Genomic DNA, 20708 nt, shown 5'->3' on the forward strand with positions numbered 1-20708 from the left:
GGGAAAAACAATCCCTCACTACTGTATAAAAGTTCTCCACATCTTCCTGAGTAGTAAATGCCATAACTTTCAGCAGTGAAAACCTCCTGACATCAAAAACTCACCGTATTTCATACTTAACTGACACTTTGACATAACTTTCAGTTTACCTCCTCAGAATTATGTGGAGTTCAGGCCATCCTGCCATAAAATATGAGCTGTCACTTAGTGCCAAGCACAAAGTACACAGGAAATACTAATCTACTGACATACTATCCTCAAAAAAGTGAAACAGATATACACATAAAGGGGATGTGACTAGAGGCCATGAAGAAATTCAGAAATGGGAAGGCAAAAACTTAGACTATTAAAATACAAAACTATGAAATTACAGCTGTCTAGAATAACAACAATATAGAGCAGAGTACCTATTCCTGTTTCCCCATTTTAATTTATAAAACAAAACCAACAAAACCAAAAAAAGATCCTCAGTAAACCTATATAAAAACTAATGTAAGGTATGTTTAAAAGACATGCAAAATGCAACTAGAAACTGAGTTCTCAATTATTAAAAGCAAAGAAACTAGTCATGCAATAAATTACTTCATAAACTGCAGCACAAAGATAAACTGAGTTTACGTTGTATACTAACTTGTAGAACTTGCCAATACAGACAATTTCTGAGGCAACGAGTCTGAAAAAATTGTAACACATTTGCAACAAAATAAAGTGTTAGGTATTTGTATCAATAAATGGAGTACCTGTAAATATTATAATAAAACTAAATAAACTCTATACAAACTATAGGTTGTCATAGTTACAGTCTTCCTACTTATTTTCTCTTTTAAATATAGATTTAATCAAAACTACAGGATTACAGAAAAACACACATCATCTAACTTGTGTAATACTGTTTTCTCTAGTTGCCTACATTAAATGTATGTAAATAGTCACTGCTATATGGTACTAGACAAAATCTTTGTATGTTTCTGAGGCAGACATCTTCCTAGACAGAATTTCTCTCTACTTGTTACGGAATACACAACACCCTCAACTGTTGCTGTTCCAGTTTAATTTCTTCTGTAATCTTACACCACATCTGTTCTCAGCTTCACACTCCCGCAGCTTACCTCAGCCACCGTTAGAATACAGTATATTGACTGGTGCTCTGGATCCACACCTTCCAGTTTCATTCCTACTTTGAATCCATTTTTGTTGTATGGGAAAGACTGATACTGGAATGGAAAAGAACAGCTTCAATGCTTTTGAGAGTATACCCAAGAAAGACAAACTACTTCTATAAGGTAAATAGCAATGATTATTGACTATTCATATTTCTGAAAGAACTAGTAAATCACTAAATAAATAAATAACTTCCACACTTTTAAAAACAGTAAAAGAGAACTTCATGACTGTTTGAAAAACAGATAGATACTAGAATGACTTAGAACTTCAGGGTGCCAAAGAAAATTACAAAGAATTAAGAAAAAAGTTACCCATGGAAAGCAGAAAACATGATTTGCCCTCAACTTTTTCCACTAATTACCAATAAAATATTTTAACAACGTAATTATTTTTTTTCAGTCTGTACAGGGGCACCATGACACCTTCTTAGTGGTCATCATTACTATAATGATCAGACAAAAATGCTGCATTTTGCATTTTCACTTCTACTTCATAGGCCACCAAAGATGAACTGCAAAGTAGAAAAACAAGATTCTTTATATATAAGGATGGCCTCTTTAACACCATTTTCTCCTTCATATGTTGGCTCAAGATTAGCTATTTTCTCCAGAAATATTTTTGCATCACTGAAACATTATTACCCTTGTGTCACACGACATTGAACCCATAACAGCATCTTTCAAAAAATAATTAAAAAAGTGAAAAAGTGAAAACAGGGTGTTTTCAAACATAAGGCATCAGCTACCCATGTATCCTGTTCCCTGTCTTCAAGGGGGAAAAAAATTAGCAAAATAATTCAATAAAGCTAAAGAGGGTTCTCTGGGTATTACTAAATTCACAGTGCGTTTAGACAGTTTATACATCTCAAACAGTTACAAATAAAACATGGGAGAAGCATCATATATGCTCCTCCTACCCTTATGTCCCCCTTATGCCCCTGTTTTTGGGCAGTGAGATACAGAATACTGGTCTAACCCTCTTGTGTATTTATAAAGAGAATTAAATGCTGAAACCATTTTTTATGCTTCTGATGCCAGTGACCCCAATAATTTAGTCATAGTTTTTGTCTAAATTTAGACAGAAGGCTTTAACAATAAGGTTTTAAACAAAAAGACTATATGCATTAGCTAATAAAATGAGATTATAATTATAGTTACAACAATATACAACCCCCCCACCAAAAATTTGGATGAGAAATAAATATAAGGAAATTTGTGCCTAAATATCTGAAATTCTGCTCGGAAACTAATACAGAAAAACCCAAAGAGCGGATGTATTTTACCTAACTTTCGCTACCTAAAAGTTATACATGCTATCCAGTCACCTGCACTAACTCTGTAGTCAATGAAAAGAGAAAGGTACCTAGACAGGGCTCAGACTTTCAAAAGGAAGAAAACTCTCTCTTTGGTAGCTTCGGCTGCAACTGATCTAACAGCAAAATAAACCCAAGGAAAAAAACCACAGGGCATAGCACATAGGCAGGAATATGCAGACAAGAGAAAGGGAAATGGAAAACTAGACCAGTTGAAATCGGCTTAAAATGGCTTGCTATTAGATGTGTAACCACACCTCTAAGATCCTGCCTGTACCTATAGGCTGGACCTATTATGGAACTTCAGACAGGCATAGCTACAGTTGTTAAATCTACATTCCAGATAGAGACACTACTTAGCAGGATTTTTTTCTTGACAAATTTTCAACCATGTATAGCAGAGGGGATATAATAAATAATGGTCAGGTATCTACCTTTCTTTCACTTAAAAATTTTTTTGGATTATGGACATTGCAGTCTTAGTCCTTTACTTTGTTTTTTAATTAGTTTTGTATCTCAGTAATGTCTAGAAGCACCAATTAGAGGTCAGCATCACTCATACATGTAATCTGAAAAACTAATCCCTGCATGAAAGTTTTAACAGTTTAAGTATAAAGCAAACAAAAACAAAATGGATGCAAGAAACAGACTCCACGTAAGGACAGATTTATCAAAAACTAATGCAAATACTGTTAGAACGATACATAGCAGACATATAGCAGCTAAGACGTTCGCATGTTTTGCCAGGTTTTACAAGAGAAGAAGACAGCATGAAAGCTTTGTGGATTTGCATATAGAGCTCTCTTCCAAGCAAGACAGAAAGCACAAGAGAAAGCACTGAAATGACAAACGGCAAAGGCTACCATAGCAGAAAAAGGACAAGCGAGAGCCGACGATCTGACATCCAATCAGATGACAGGTAATATGGGAGCAAGCCAAATTAGGATCCGATGTAGCAAAAAAATGTAACATTAACAAGAGCTGCGAAAAGACAGGTAATAAAATCAAAGCAACAAGCCAAAAGATGACCTCTGCATCGCCTTTCTAAACATATTTAAAGAGAACAAGATGGCATAGGAACTGAGGCTATGTATCAGACTTCTGGCTGCAGAGATTAGAAGGAAAGGCTAGAACTTGCAGATTTTGTAAAAGCAGCTGCTTTCTGTAGTCTCAATTCACAGTATTCATCTGCAGCCACAGAATTCATTAAAAAAGTGAAGAAAGATAACTTGTTTCATACATATTCTTCATATCTTGATGACTACTGCTGGATAGCATTATTTTAATCAGATGGGTTCTCCTCAAGTGTAAAATCTCCAATATTATTTTTTAAATTAATTTCCCTAGAAATTCCATTATCTCACATGGTTGACTGATTTCAACTTCAGAAGTCATACCTCTTTAAAAAGCTTAGTTGGTACTGCAGTGGCCTTTTCTTCCTCCAGATAGGATGCCCAACACCATGCTTGCTTTCCTTTAGAGGGTACAGCTGTAAAGAAGCATATAATATCAAAAGAATTCTCTAATTGTCGATTTCTCCAGCAATCAAAATAAACATTTTAAAGTTTATAACATACCTATCTCAAATATACATTTTATTAAATGCATTCATGGTATTTCTCAGGATTTATTTCAGAAAAGTAATAGGTCTATAGGTTTAATGGCACCACAAACATGAAGGTTTGTATAGGATGGTTTATATCAGTTCATTTCTTGATTAGTAACAAAAAAGGCTCTTTTAGGTGACCAGAACAACTTATGAGACCTTGCCCTCTACCCCTTTTCCCTTACTGCTCCAAAAAAACATTAAGATCTTACATGTATGATTTGAAAACAAGTGTAAACAGAAGATCAGTCCAAATCACATAAAGTAACTCAATATTTTAAGAAGTTTCTTCAGAAAAAAAATGAATTCCAATTCAGGAAAGTGTTTTCAATCAGATAGCAGCTGGGATGGGTTTAGGAGATTCTTTAATCACAGTTGCAATACTCTATTCTTTGACAGTATTCAGAATGTTTCTAACCAAATCCATCACTTCATACTTTGTTGCTTTCAGATGGAAAGGCAGAGATTTAACAATAATTTCTCCAAACCTCCAAATTGACACCAGCACTTTCTTTTTCCATTATTTCAATATTGTAACATGGAAACCTCTGATTTCAGGTTTGTTCGTGTAATATCAAACTCTACAGTTGCACACTAATTATAATATTGACTGTAATCCATCTTAAGGAGATATTGGTGAGTAACAGTTTTTACACCTTGAAAACAAGGTACTAACTGCACTAGCAAAAGCCCATGTAGGCTTTTTGTGAGGTTGTCCATGTATCTATTTGCTTTCATACAGCTCAACTCTTCTTTACTGATCTTTGCCTAAAATTTCTCCTCTGTACACGTATGTCACCGTTTCAGACTGTGAGCTCGTGCAGTCAGGCTGAGTTCTCACAATGCACAGTATGATGCTGACCTGATCCCAACTGAAAGCTATTCACAAGAGAAATAAACCACTTACGTAACACCCTGGCTATCTAAGCATTTCTGACTTAAACATGCACCATACCAACAGTCATGCCAGACCCTCCTGAAAAAAGCTGGTAATTTAACCAAAAGATAATAAATCTAATAAATCACAGGGATCACTTAATACTATTAAAACATTCATTTTGCTTGTGATTTACCCAGTTTTGAGCTATACTATTTAAGAGATATGTTGCTCAGCACAATAATATGCACTGATGTGCTTGCTTCTGAATATAAATGAGTCTTTTACATCAAATCTCTTCTGCTGAAATGACACTTTCCCCAATAAATGAAAGAAATAGAAATCTGTACAGATATTCTGTCAGTGGACAGCAGCAATTCCCACAGAGCATCAGCAGTATGTTTGTATCACACATGCTTCACACTGTCTCAGCTTTGGAAACAAACAACTGTAGAAATAATACTTAAATTTCAGGAGTAATTCTGTGTCAGGTGGGGCATCTTCCATAACATTTGAAGTACTGCATCTTCAGTCAGCATTTCATCTGCCTATCATGTAGCAGAGCTACTTGGATCTGTGCTGCTTAGTGGCCAGGCAACTGCTACTAGAGGAGGTTAGCAGTAATGGCTCCCAGTCTACCATAAGAAGTATCTTAGAGGGCCATATGTAGGTTATGGTTGGTGTATCACTGAGGAATAATAGCTGCTGATTCTCTGAATCTTCCTAAAAGTATCTATCATACAAATAGCTTGAAAAAACAGCACTCATTTAAAATATGTTTTATTATGTTGCTTCATGCAGCATATTTCTCTTTGGACTGATAATAGCAATTATTCCTAAACAGTTCCATAAAAGTATCTATTTCCAGCACATACTGTAGATACAAAATTGATCCCTAAGGAAACAAAAGTAAACTTTCATTTCTGCTTAATACATGTCTTTCAAAAGCTGGGAACTCAATGGGCCTGATTTGCTCTAATACCAGGACTCTTTGGAGGGGTGAAAAAAGCCTAAAATGTACATCAATTACATTTACACTTACCACAAGCTTCTCTACACTGCCAGAGGCATATAAGCTGGCTTTTTGTAAAGGTAATCAATCTCCAAGTGATGGGTTTTTTCCCCCAGAAGTTTTCACTTGGCTCCCTCAGTTCTTCAATCCACTACACATAATTGCCATAAAGAGTACCAGTAGAATATTTTTACAGAATTGACTAAAATTTAATCAATAGAGGTTACAGATTCAGTGAAATAATGCTGGCAATTCACAGTAAAAGATGGATAGCCGCACACATAAATAAGCAATACTGAGATTTCGTTTCATAACCTAACTTACTTTGTTTCAAAACTGTTATTTCCCCTTTTCTTTTTCTTCTGGTTCGCTGTGAGACTCTCAAGATCCTTCCTTCATGTTTGTCCTCCTAAATTAAAAGAAGAGTACAATAATCTCCTTAGTTCAGAAGTCTAATACAGTTAAAATGGAGATGCCCAAGGTTTAACTCTGTCTTCATTTAAATGGCTACTGACACAGCTCTCCAGTACCTCAAATAAGCTGTAGATGTCTAATAGTAAATACAGAAATCAATCAATGACAAATCACTCCCAACATGGCGAAAATGACAAACAAGGATTCTCAACACCTGGCACTCAGCAAGCCAGCCTTGTCTAAGCCAGGGCATGCAAATCATGAAGCCTTCAGCAGGCAAGGGTGAGCTGGAGATAACTAGCAGCATCTTTGATGTATTCATGCTTTCAAAATAATTTAAAAGAAAATCTCTCGCAGTTTTAGTCTTTTTTTAAATGTACAACTGCTTTATTAAATATAAAATGACATCGATCCTTCTTATTGGTTGTTCATTAACAGTTTTGTTAGCACTAACGAATAGAACAGGTACTCATTTGGGAGGGCAAAGGTGCAAAAGCAAAGAAGCTGTTCCCCAGCTTTTGCCTAAGACACTGTTATTTGGACAACTATGAATTCCCTTCTAACAACTCGTGTGTCTTCTGTCTTGCACATTTCTATAACTGCAGTGCTCTCCCCTTCTTCCTGTGCTTCTCCCAATAGCTTTGACACCTTCAGGGAAAAAAAGTATAATGGGAAGGTACAATGATAGGTTTATTTGTTGTCCTAAAATGAAGTATAATTCCAAAAGGAAAAAACAAAATGTACTCCAAAGCACATTACATTTCAACATAAAACAAAACTAAACCACCGTCCATTTCTCATTTTTTCAGTTTTCATTTTCACTCCTTTAATAAATACTCCATAGCCACCTTTCACAGTGATACATCTCTGCATGCATGTCCTACAACAGCCCTAAGAAAACACCTGTATAAACTGGTAGCCAGCTAGAGGTTTATAAGGGGCCAAAACACCTACAGTATTCTGCAAAATTAAAAAAAAAACAAAGCCTTTGACACTGTATATGCTGCTTCTGGATGAGAAAAATAAATAACTGTGCAGTGCTCCAGCAAAGATGGGTCAAGCTCAGATGAAATTTTTCTCCCAAATGCCAGCAAACAGTTCTAGGTAGCAACTGTCATCAGAAACTGGAATATGCCAAAAGCATTACAGAGCAAGCAGGGCAATGACAGCAAGAGCCACATGTATTTTCTTAAAGTGAGAAAGAAAAACCTTGAAAATTAGGTTATTCCTCTTTGTAAACACGCTCAGTTCAAACTGTATCACACTGACATAGTTCAAGCATCGAGAAATTGAAAAGGCCAAGCTTGTATCAATGCAGGACCATCAGATCAAAAAGAAGGTCAGTGATATGGGGCATATCAAGAAAGTGCCATAGCAACAAAGAAAATCTGACATAGTTTTAAGAAAAAGTAAATATTGAGTTTTAAGTGACTGAGGTACAGTAGTGGAGATCAAGACAGGAAATAATGGACACTTTTATTGTTGTTTCTATCGGTATGTTAAACCATCATTTAAAAACGCATTTTAAAAATATGCATGTTTTTCAGATACTGTCAGACAAGTTCACCTATCGTTCATTGCACAAGGAAGGCTTTGGGCTAAATCTGTTATCTTTAACACCTGGATGCTTTTTTTAATTTTATGTGTTTTGATATCTCTATAATTACCCATGGCAAATGCGGTAATCATTGCTTGCTAGAAGACCAGAAAGAAAGCAATTTAGTTACACTCCCTCCTGAATCAAAGAAAGTCCTGTTAACTGAAAGGATGAAAACCAATGCAGATCTTTGGCTGTTTTCTTTAAAGCAATTTAAATTAAGAAAATCAAATTTATGCTCTAACTTAAATTTAGTTTTCTTTGCAAATCAATTATTGGCCTATAATCATTTATCAATGTGCAGCCTGACAAAGTAACAATTGTAAGGAAATATGTATTTATTTTTCTGTGTTCAAGTCATAACAAGTCTAGGTTAGTATCATCTTTCCATTAAACTCCTTTTGCTCTCTTCTTAAAAAAAGACAAAAGGTAAAAAGCAGCTCAGATGAGTTATTATCAATAATTATTATTTAGCAATAAGGGATAACTAAACTGGTAAGTGAACCGACTGTTTATTGTGGCTTTGTTAAATGCAGTTACTTCATCACTTTTGTAGAGTGATGTGTGAGTGCCACCGACATGGCAATAAAAGGCAAAACTCACACTAAACATATCTGCAGGAATGGGTTTATGATGCATACTAACAGTTTCATCAGGCTTCTCTTTCTTCTCTCCATTATCCTTGGACTCTTCTTTGAAAGGCAACTTTGTTTTTCTCTTCCGAACGCCTTTGGAATCATCTTCGCCACTGCATTCCACGTTGGACTTTTCCTCCTTTGGTTCTCTACTACAAGAATAACACAATGACATAAAGCCAATATCATTTCACTTCTTACATCCACAGAACAAGTAAAAAAACAAGTAAATCTGAAGGTCAAGTGTCTGTAGGTCCCAGGGTATCATTCAAAATATAGTCTTAGAAATACTACTGAAAATGACATCTGTCAAAACAATTAGTCTGGAAGACATACAACAGCAACTGCAAGAGGAAAGCTGTCAGCCTACACTGAACAAGTTCTGCATGTTTTAAACCATGTGTCTTTCCCATGTACCATCAAACCTCATGGAGAAGCAAACTGAGAAATATTTAGGACTGCAGGGCAGTTTAAAGAAAGGAAAGAAGAAGTAGTTATTAAGACTGAGAAATCCAATTGGAGAAAGCTGGTATGTGACTGTAAATTGCTAAACAAGGAACCACAACAGACAGCTTCAAAGCAATTAACTAAAAATAAGGCAAATGCACAAAGCCATAGATGTTAAAAACTGCCATAATGCAATATACTATACAGAATGTACACACGAACACAAATCTTCATTTGTGGTGAGATGAACTGCACTAGCTGAAAGAAAAGCAACTGAGAAACTACAGCATGTTCATGTTTCCACTCACTGTCATCTATAATACAGCTTTTATACTTAATTATAATTAACTTACCACACCAACCATCTCATTACTGATTATCTTAATTCCAATGATTATGAAACAGGGTGGGAGTCTGCCACTGATTCATGCATCCCATAGACTAAGTGTTTCATTGCTTGCATTTGACAGTAGAACATAGCGCTTTCTGTGCAAAACAGACCGCCTTCAACATCAGTGTTAGACAAAAAACAAAGGTTTCATATTCTGTAATACATTCGCTCCAAAAACAGTGAAAGAACATTATAAACTGGTGTAGACTCATGAAAACGTGGCTGCTTAGTATCTCCCTTTGCCCCACCATTACTGTTTTATCCCACCATGTTTATCTCATGCTGCATTTATGCCAAATTCTTTGTATCTATGCTTTATAATTGCACCTACTTGTTTTTTACTTGCTGGGCACATTTCTGGCTGCAAAATTTCCCTTCAGGAACAAATTCTTCTATGGTACCATAGCGATAACAGTTTTCACAGAAAACAAGTCCATCCACTTTTGCAGTTTCCTTCAACTTTGTGGGGATCCCTGTCTTTTCTGAAAAGGCTGAACAATGAAAAAAGTAACTTCACTTAGGTAGAGGCGATACATTTCCAACCATCCCTAGTAGGCCTTGCCAAACAAATAGAAAGCTGAACTCATGCCATTCTTGCCAGAATGAAGAATGAGACTCATTGCCTGTATGGGGTCAGTATTCCACAAATAAGTCACGTTCATATTGCAGTACTACAGAAAATAATCTGTTGATTTCATGCTTCTGTCACCACTGGAACGGAGAGGATATTAACAGTTTGATGTTGCTAATCATGGAAGGAGCGAATTTTGTCAAAGGCATGGACTTTATCACCTCATGTCCTGCTGACATGCTTGATTTTTGACCCATATTAAGAGTCATTTGGGAAAAAGGTTTTGCAGGACTTATCTTTTAATAGGTGAACTTATTTCTGGAAGTAAATCCTTGATTGCATTCTATTGTCTTTTACTTCAGTAGCTAATGTTCAACACGCCTGAAATCTATTATAAATAAAAATCACTAACTGGTAGCAAGTAGATTTCCAAATACTAGACTAAGTTACTCACTCATCCCAACCTAGGACTCCCTACAAGCAGCATGTAGCTGAGGAGAGAATTCTGTTTCTTTCCCTCACAGGGAAGTATGTAGCACCATAAAGTTCTCTAGTTTGCTGTATACTTTTAAATTCAATTTGATTCCCCCCAGAAAGGCAAATTTCCAGTCACAGACTATTTCTTTTGCTTGAGTGCTGAACTGTCCTTCAAAATGGAGTCAAATAAACTTTTCTGTTTGCAGAATATTTCCGCTAGGAGAATCCATTGTTTGTGTGTTACATTTTACAGTCCAGTGTTGTGAATGGTTCAAAACAACTATTTCCTCTCACAACTGATACTTCTAGCAAATTTATATCTTTGGGGACCCATAAAGTAATCAAGGGCAGTGTAAGACATGTGGTGATTAATTAATTCAAAAGATACTAAAAACACATTAATTCAGTAGCATAATTTTTTTAGGTTTACCACACTCAGGGGATGAAACTATCTGTTTTATTGCAGGAAACTGTGATCTCACAAATTAAAGAGAGCATCTACTCTGAAGCATATTCTACGATTACATTGTTCACATTCTTGTCCCAGATTTGGATCTTGAATCTTTGGAAAAACTATCAGTGACCTGGAGACCTACAGAACAGAGTAGCTGTAGTCTAAAGTCTTAGACCTCACAGGTGAGTCCAAACTACCTTCCCACTGGTAGAAACTTTTTACTCATTCATAAAATTAACATGAAAATTAAGGCTTAATGGTGGGGCAGTAGCAAAGAAAATTTTCCATTGACTTTGCTTATCTTTTTTTGTGGAAAGTTACTGATAGTTATTCAACTGAAATTCTGAGAGCCTGTTTTTCAAAGAAGTTTTAGAATGCATATTTAAAAATAAGATTGATAAAATCTAACATCAACAAAGACAAAAACTAGGTAGCCGCGCACAGTCACAAAAACAGCTGTTATATTCTCTTGCATGCTACTCCACCATTGCTGGAGTCATTGTATCAAAAATATTTTTCAGAATTTATGACCATGCAAACCAACTTTCCCTGGACAAAAAAGGTGTTTTCTTACATCAGTAATATACATCCGGGAAACACAGCATCTCATGTAGCATGTTGCTTCGTAGACAGATACTACATAACTATTTGAATTTTACCATTCAAGATAAATGTATGTGGCTATTAATTTTTTATTTTTATCACTGTAAAAAAGCATAGTCAGCATGAGCAAGGGAACAGTGCAGACCTACATTGACATTGATGACAGCAGTTGAGAAGCAAACTATTGTTTGCTTTCACATAATATTCACATAATATTTTATGTGAAGGCTGTCTACAATCCACAGTGCTTTGGGCATAAATTAACTGTAGGCAGCTAGCAAAGTCTGTGGGCAGTCTGGAGAACCAACTCAACAAAAACAATGTCTAAAATATAGGAATAATTTAAAGTAGAGTAAGAAATTGGCTACTCTTCAAATTAAATAAAGCATAACAGGAAAATATGAAACCTAAACTTAGAAAACTTTACTGTTAGTGTTAGAAGAAAATGGCTATAATTCAACTTCAGATGTTTAACAGTGGAAGTATTCCCTTTAAGTTAAAGCACATTTATTCTGATACTTATTCACACCCTAAAAAACAAATAACATCATCAGAAATACTCTGTGTATTAAGTAAGTAAGTTTTTTAAATTTGGGGGGGCAATCTTTAAGAGAAATTGATATATCAAACAAAAAACAGTCTACCACAGAAAATGCCAAGTCTCTTAACTGACCTTCTTGAGCAGTTGGCACCATCCAAGTTGTAGTAGCAGTTGCCTTCTTAACACTTTCCATCTCAGTTTCATCTGTAATCACTTCCAGGGCTCCAAATTCATTCACTCTAAACTGAGAAAACAAAACAAATGGCATAAAGTACAGTAAAAATTTCCTAATGCTCTCTCAGGACCTCTTCTTCTATAAACCTAGGTAGTTTTTACACGGTATCCTCACTGTATTATCCAATTGCTTAGTGCTTCTGCTCATCCCCAAGGAATAGGAAACAAGCCTTTCTTGTTTCTGTAAAGCAAAACACAAGCTCATTTTGTTATCTAAAAATATTATTTTTAATAGATATTGATATAGATGCATCCACACACATACACAGATCAATATCCACCTTTAACACAAGAATAGAAAAATTAATAACAAATTTCTGGGAAAAACAACTAACAGTATGCTTTTCATTGCCAGCAAAATAATGCACTCCCATCACTGAGTACTTTTGACAAAGAAAAGGGAACTGAAAGGCAAATACAAGCGTTTCACAGAATACAGAAATTTCAGCATCCCCCAAAAGCACAGTATTCCTCTGCTGTAAAGTGCACATAAACAAACATCTCAAGGCAGTTTATGAACTGTTTAATTACAGGCTGAATGTGATATTACTGTCAGCCAGAAGCAAGGCTCAACAATATCCCACATGCTGTGCTTACACAGGATCACTGTGAGTTATATCCATCCTGCTGCCAGCAGCAAAGCATCTTCCAAATGCCGTAATAATTACAGTGCTACCAGATGAAAATAAACTTCAGCTTCCCAGTCACTACTTTTGTAGGCCCAGCTGGTTATATGGGTTGAACTAAAGGCAGTATTCTGTCCACGATATTCTACTTTAAAGCAAAGTGGTGTAACTCTTAGAGCTTTATCACAGAGGACAGTTCTCTGGTAGTGAGTTGCTATGACTAAAGGAGATCAACAGGAAAAATTATGTCAGATAGAGCCTTTCAAAGCTTCCCTGTACGCACCTGCCAGAATATTCTTTGGTGGCAGCAGCATGAAGAATATTTCTGTTTCTCTAATCAGGCAATTTTAAATTGGGAAAATGAGAGGGGGAACAATTGCCTGACATTATATTCATCTTCTCTGTGCCTCAGGAGATTCTAGGATGAAGCATTTCCACTCACTTTGGACTACTGTGCTATGGTACGGAAAATAAACCACCCTCAGTGTGTGCAAGGGTGAGCTTCATTACTTATGTATCACAGTTAGCAGTGGGTTTTCACTAATACAGTCCTTCCAATCTCAGCATTCAGAAAGTTTCACCAAGTCCTAAGAAATCCTAGTAGTTAAGAAATAATAAACTGAGAGGAGGAAGAGGAAGAAGAGGAGGACCTCACACAGTCATATGATTCCTGAAGCCAAGATTTTTATTTATAATCTATTACACTTACAACAGATCTGCAAGTGCGGACAAACTGACAATCTATCCATCTAGACTGAAAGACCATGAGTTCAGCTTTGAAAGGCAACCAAATGCAACACGTGCTCAGATTCAGGTTTGCAGACGGTTATTAACACTGTTCCATGCAAAGAAAAGAAGCGGAGATATCATTCAGAAGAGAATCCCTGCCTCTTAAAATTGACTGTTACATACCCAATCAGGCTCCTCTTTTTGTTAAACTGCTTTTTGCTATTTGTGCTTGGTCTGCTGCCTCTGAAATAGGTGGGTGCTAGAGACAAAGTCTGTGTTGTTTTTTAAGAGATCTAATTCTACAACAGCTGGTTCAGTAAGTAGACTGTGAGTACACACTAAAATACTGTGCTGCATCTGGTGACACACCAACTGACAGGTGTACATGGAGGTTATTAACCAGTTTGTTGGAACAGTCCTGTACCTTTATATTACATCAGCCAGAACAAGCATACACCAACATATTTTTGAACAGTCCAATGAACACCTGAAATATTTTTGAATGATCTGATCAGTGCTAAGCTCTTACACTAAACACACATTCATTCTTCACTAGGACCTCCTGTAATACACAAGAATGTAACTCTAGCCAGCTCTGCTAGTGGCCTGACTTGCCTTTTGACCAACCAGGCCACCTAACTCCAGCAAGCTGACTCATAGACAGATGACTGAAGAGATCACTGCTCCTGACAGCCCTTTTACCTGAGGCTGTTCATGGCAGAGATGGCCTAACTGCCAAGGAAACAGCTCTTTAACAGGTCATGATGCCGGACCACTTTCTGCTGTCTAAGCACCCAGAAGAGTGTGACAACACTTTTAGGCTAACCGCTAAGTCTGACTTCCCTAACTCCTGTTTTTACTTACAGCCTTGCATCTGTGAGCATCAAGGGCCTCCAGGTCCTATTCAGCTGTGAATTTGTAACAGATAGGACTACTTTTGCTTGCCGTTTCCCAAACTAGAACTCCAGCATTACAGTAAACGGTAAGTTCTCAGAAGGTGACTGGAGAATGCAGAAGTTAGAGCAGTCATACTCTGGTTTAGTTGGGGAGGCAAAGCAACCAAAAACTTACGACACAACTGCCTAAAAATGAAATAAATAAAAGTATAGAGCGACATGCTGCACAAAGGCATTACAGAATAAGAGCTGCCAGAACAATGTGCCTACTACCACCCACTAGGGGAAGCATGATAAAAAAGGATTTAGATGAATGGTATTTTTTTTATGTGTCAATGAAAATTTTCAGTATTTATATAAATCTGCTTGACCAAGAATTTAAAAAAATAAGCAAAAAGTTCTCTCACAAGATTTCCTCTATTTTTGTCAATCCAAGCCAAAATATAACAAGATCAATCCTTCCTATAACCTTCATATATTTCTCTAGGTGTCCTGGCAGTCTGGAAGTTCCAAGCAGGTAATACAGACAAGGAGATGGTACCATTTAGCTAAACTCTGAAGACCTACCAGCAGCTTTGAAAGATGCAAAAAATTGTTTCTTTGTCAGGAGATTCTTTAAGAAAATATATAAATACATATACAAATATGCATTGGATGAAGGAAGAGATTTTCAGCATTATCTTTGGCCTAACCTGTCCTCATTAAAGCAAACAGTAAAATTCCTGTTGCTAGAAATAAAGTCAGGCCATTTCCAAGTACTTTTAAATAATCTCATGAAGAAGCTTAATTTTCGTCTCTTCCATGTTTAAAAGGGAAAAAATTATAAAGGTTGTTGAGTATGAATTTAATCCACTTGACTTTTGCCAAACACCTGTTTGCAAAGTTTAAGTGACCTGTTATGAAGATGATGCTCTATCCCATCCAATGGAGTTGAAGGTCCTAAAAGAAGGCAAGGAAGAAGAGAAAGCAATCTCAACAGCTTTCACGAGCAAATTTACAGTAAGATAAACAAAAATAAAAATAACATTTAGATAAAAAATTTCACTTTCAAAGTTATGTAGCAGTGAGCCGCAATGGCAAAAATACACATTTTCAGGTTATTAAAGTTCTTTTAGTTTAGCACAAAAATATCATAAACTGAGTTGGGAAGATGAGCATAATTCTTAGTGGTTAAGTATCACAGAATCATAGAATCACAGAATGGTTGAGGTTGGAAGGGACCTCTGGAGATCATCTAGTCCAACCCCCCTGCTCAAGCAGGGTCACCTAGAGCACGTTGCACAGGATTGCATCCAGGCGTGTTTTGAATATCTCCAGAGAAGGAGACTCCACAACCTCTCTGGGCAACCTGTTCCAGTGCTCTGTCACCCTCACAGTAAAGAAGTTTTTCCTCATATTCAGATGGAACTTCCTGTGTATACAACAGTATACAACATAAAACTTACTGAACTGCCATGTTTAGCCGTTTCAACAAGGATCAAGAGGAAATTAAACCGCAACTTCCATCTCAGCATTACTAGATTCCTTCCACTCAGAGTTGAGATACATTTTCACATCCCCTGGAAACAATGCCCTGATATACCAGGACTTCAGCTTTTATGAGTGTCAATTTAACCCCACGAACATTTCAGTGTCCACTCAACAAACAAACCAAGAACAAACTGAGAAAAATCAAGGTTTAAATAAAGAAAGATCAAACACTCCAAATACTTCCTGAACCATTTCTATCTGTCTACAAGCTAAATTCTTCTTCAGACATCAGAATTACTATCAGTAAAAATTTTTAAATAATTAAAATGGATTAAAATTTACACAGGACTGAAATAGGTATGATAAATCATTGAGAGCAAACCTTTGTTTACTGCAGGCACCTGTAGCAGATGAACTATTTCATAAATGTTTCAGCTGCAAGTCAGAAGTAGTCAGATTTTTTATTACCAGTACTTCTGCTGAAAGCCCATTCCAGAATCTTTCTTGAAAAACTTTCTTCTAACTTCCCATTTACATTTATTCATAGTCAGTTTATGCCCACTTGTTCTTAAACCAACATTGTTCTGTAGATTAAATAGCTTTCTTTACCCTAGTGCTTACTCTCTGGGTATATATCTGAAGCAAGGAGTTATGCACCCTCAGTCTTCATTTTACACAACAAGCTCCTTCTGCTTCCTCTAATGAAAATGGTGCTCCATTCTCTTGATTAGCCTGTCATTCTCTGCCCACCACAGGTTGTGCTCAACTGTGGAAATTCACCTTCTCTCAACAAAAGGGACCAGAACCTGAGTAAGCATAACAATGCAGGTGGACTTCCCCCATCCCTTCTCCAGGGGCTTTAATACAATTTTACTTCTAATGAAAGTCCTTTGCTTTACCATGAAGCTTGGGAGGCATTCTGTAGTTTTATTTAGGGAACTTATATGTTAAAAAGACTTTCAGTTATCTTGCTCAACAGTTCATAAAAATATTCAGTGCATTTGTGACTCAATGTGAGATAAAAATAAATTTGTAAACATGAGAAGATTCTACCATATTGCAGATTAATTCTTAGAAACTCAAACCTATAGGGAAAAAATACATGTGATCTAGTTTTAAATTAAGTCCCCACTGCTGCAAGTGTCTAATTCAGAGGAACAAAGATCAGACTATTTCAGTTTAGTATTACTTCTGCCCTTTTAAGAGTGTACAAGATTTCATCAGTATCCACAGAGATCAAATCAGAATAAAGGCTACCATTGTTTTCCACAAGGTAAGAATTTTATTTAAGAGAGAAGGTAGAAACTAAAAGGAAGAAAAAGAAAATATAGTTGAAATGCAAAAAGAAAAAAAGAGAGAAAAAAAGTATCTTAATGCACAACTTTAAAATATATTACAAAATACAGCCAACAGTACCATCTACTGGTCAGGATTAGGACAAAGAGTCTATAGCAATAAACACAATTGTTATTGCACTCTGACAATACCTTTAGGAATAAAACTTATCTTGACCACACAACAGTATGAATGTGGACTAGTTCAGATGAACCAGCAATATTAACATGATCCAAAAGACAGGTATGTTCTTCATGCATATGAGGTAATTAAACTTAACTTAACTTAAACTTACACAGCAATCTGTCAAAGGGCCCAGACCTGGGAATCCAGGAATGCAATCCAAAGAACTATACTCAGATCTCTGGCTAGCAAACAAATATTATCATTCTTGATTTTAATCACAAACCCTAATGATTTCAGTGGGACTGTTCATACCAATTAAAGCCTGTTTAGGCATCTTACAGTTACTTCTCTCTTTAGAGCAAAGGAATCACCTGTAGACATTGTACGTCCAACCACATTCTACTACATGCCAAACTATTTTTTCAAATACTATTTAAGTTGAATAAGTTTGTAAATGCCAGAACTTGTCCATTCAACCATTCTGCTTTTTGTGTGTGTGATACAGTCTTTACGTCAGATCAGATACTATTTTTTCCACAGAACCCCTGCCTCAGGCATGGGCTGGATAGCATTCAGAAAAAGAGGCAGCTGTTGGGTATTTTTATACTCTCTCTTCAACCAGTAGAGCCTGTCTTATTTACTCTGCGCTATCCGAAAACAGAATGACTGTTTATTTTCTTTATTTGAAAAAAACAAAATAACAAAGCACACGTATCTGAAAAAGCTCTAGGCACTCTAACAATTACTGTTACAAAGCAGTGCAAAATAGCTCCTGAAACAAAACCTCTGTTCTCAGTCTTTTACAAAAGACAATAAAAATGTATTTTTCTAGCTCTTAATCATTCTGAGAAGTCTCCTCCCAGTTTATTTCAAAGAACTCAGCAAGCATGCAAACTCTGAAGCTTGCCTGGTCACAAAACTTTGATTCTTTCACATATAATAAATAAGGTTAAGAAAATGAGTCCCTGTATCTAGTTATTCCCTTTCTGTAACTATGAGAAAGGATCCAGCAGGCACATTCCCGCTCTGACAAGTATGGCAAAAGACAAACAACTTAATTAGGATCCAAGGCTATTTAGGGCTCCCTGAATCATAATCAACAGAGATTAAATTTCAAACCAAGATCAATGGGCAGCCCAGATCCCCTATCACTTGAAACATTTCCTTCTGGCAGGATGCTCTCAACAAGAAAGTCAAATACTTCAATCAATCTTCAACTGATTTTAAGATGCTTCAGTAACATTGCAATAGGCTAATCCTGAAGTAACAAAGAGCAGATAACAATTTGTACCCAAAAGGAAAGGTTTTTGCTACCTGGATAGGCACAATTAGGAAAAGTCTGAAAGGATTACTATCAAATTACAACCTTCCAAAATAAGCAGAAAAAGGAAGAGTCTCTTCTAAACTGAAAGCTTAGGTATCATCAGCAAACATTCCCTCAGTAAGAGAGACTGATATTTCCCCAACAAATCACTGATAACCTCAAGTCTTCTCTAGATTAAACTTTAGGTACTTCATCCTTAGACGTTCCCCAGTCTCTTTCAATTTTCCCCTCCTCAGAGTGCTCAAGAACTATCTTAGTACCTGAGGACTTCTCAGTAAATCTCTCTCCACTGCAAACTCAGTCTGCCTTACTATTCCCATTTGACTAGAAGCAAAGACACTTCCATAAAGTAACACAGAAATCAGTGGCAAGAGTCAGAAGTCAAGATCTCCTCTCCCAACTGCCAAGACTATGCTTATTGATCCAGAACCTTACCTATAGAGCATCTCTGGCTCCTAATTATTTCAACCAGATTATTTCTAAATACCAGACACTAATATCTCAAAGGGAAACCCAAACAAACAACAAATAAAAAAGGAATGGCTACCTGCCAACATTCTGGTTTAAGTGACTTGTTCAGCACCACACAGGAAGACTGTGGTAGAAGGAAGTGTAGAACTAAGCTTTCCTGTGTGGGATTTACCTGCATTAACCACAAAACTATTCTTTTTCTTCCTGAAAACCGCTGCCCAGATCTTTACAAGGCTTCCACCATCTAGAGCAAATCAGGCCAGAGATAACCACTATCATCTACTAAATAATCACGTTTCAGTCCTATTTCTTCTGTGGTAAAATAGTACATGATCACGTAATTAGACTGTATCATTCACACACATGAGGATGCCCAATTAAAGACCAAAGGCAAACTTAATTCTGTTATTTCTTAACTTGACTCTGTAGTCTTATCATTTTAAATAAAATTTTCTTTTTCTTTTTTTTAATAAAAAGGTAAAATCATACTTTATTACAATGCAAGGTTTTAACCAAACATCTATGGCAATGAAGATTAGACTGCAACAGAAGAAAGTTAGTGTTCTATGTGAAAAAAGACTGAGCCAGTAGGTTCATCTGCTGGAGCTTGCATGTGGTCAGACAATATCTATTCTGCTTTGCTTCTCTGCATTCCCTCTCCCCAGCTTCCCTGGAGGGAATCAAGCTTCTCTCCTAAATAATGCCTTCCTGGTGAAGGTAGCAATTTAACTGCTTCCTGGTAGATGATGTTTCCTCAGGAAACTCTCAGGGCCTCTCCCTCAGGAGAGAAATGGCTCTCCAGATTACAAGTGTAGCACCTGCTACTGCATGACAACAGGATTCGCTTTACACTGAAGAAGTATTGTATTTAGTTATCACCTGAAACTCCACCAATATTTCTGCTGTATAACCATGTGAGAAAAAATAAGTTGTTTTCAAAATGTTAATTATCTCAAGCTAACTTGCATTGAATTTCAGGAGACCAGGGAAAAGATGCACTTTACTGTTTTGGGTTGTTGCACATGCGCATTCAAAAACATAGCACTCTGAATCACAGTCACCTTCTTTACAACTTGAATGGAAATACTTAGCACTGCTCTTCTTTAACTGACCATTTTCTACAGTTTATGTTCTACTATTATATTTGGTTTTCTACTATAGTAGCTGCCCAACTTTATTTTCAGCTTAATTTCTTTATCATCAAATTTATTTATATCTTTTTCTCAGTTTAATCACAATTTGCAAGATGGAAACAATGAGCAAAATTCTGTCCATGCAGTATATGACAGTTCACTTTCAAAACACCAGGACTAGAAAACAAGTTCATTCAGAAGTATTTCATAACCTTCTGTCACTATGGTAGGAAGTGATCATAAATTACTACAGCTTTTCCAAT

General features: G+C 36.4%; 1 protein-coding gene across 2 annotated transcripts in view; it reads right to left on the reverse strand.

The window, feature by feature from the left end:
• The window catches only part of L3MBTL3 (L3MBTL histone methyl-lysine binding protein 3), a 91285-nt gene that overhangs the window by 57870 nt on the left and 12707 nt on the right, over positions 1 to 20708 (reverse strand). For both annotated transcript variants that reach the window (XM_067293735.1, XM_067293736.1), the window contains exons 3-8: positions 12234 to 12345; positions 9787 to 9946; positions 8628 to 8769; positions 6296 to 6380; positions 3874 to 3965; positions 1110 to 1214 (exon numbers count right to left, since the gene is read on the reverse strand). In XM_067293735.1, coding sequence (XP_067149836.1) covers positions 1110 to 1214; positions 3874 to 3965; positions 6296 to 6380; positions 8628 to 8769; positions 9787 to 9946; positions 12234 to 12345 — 696 coding nt within the window. The remainder of the gene's footprint in view (positions 1 to 1109; positions 1215 to 3873; positions 3966 to 6295; positions 6381 to 8627; positions 8770 to 9786; positions 9947 to 12233; positions 12346 to 20708) is intronic.

The sequence above is a fragment of the Apteryx mantelli genome, chromosome 3 (genome assembly GCF_036417845.1).
Source record: "Apteryx mantelli isolate bAptMan1 chromosome 3, bAptMan1.hap1, whole genome shotgun sequence".
In the NCBI taxonomy this organism is placed as follows: Eukaryota; Metazoa; Chordata; class Aves; order Apterygiformes; family Apterygidae; genus Apteryx; species Apteryx mantelli.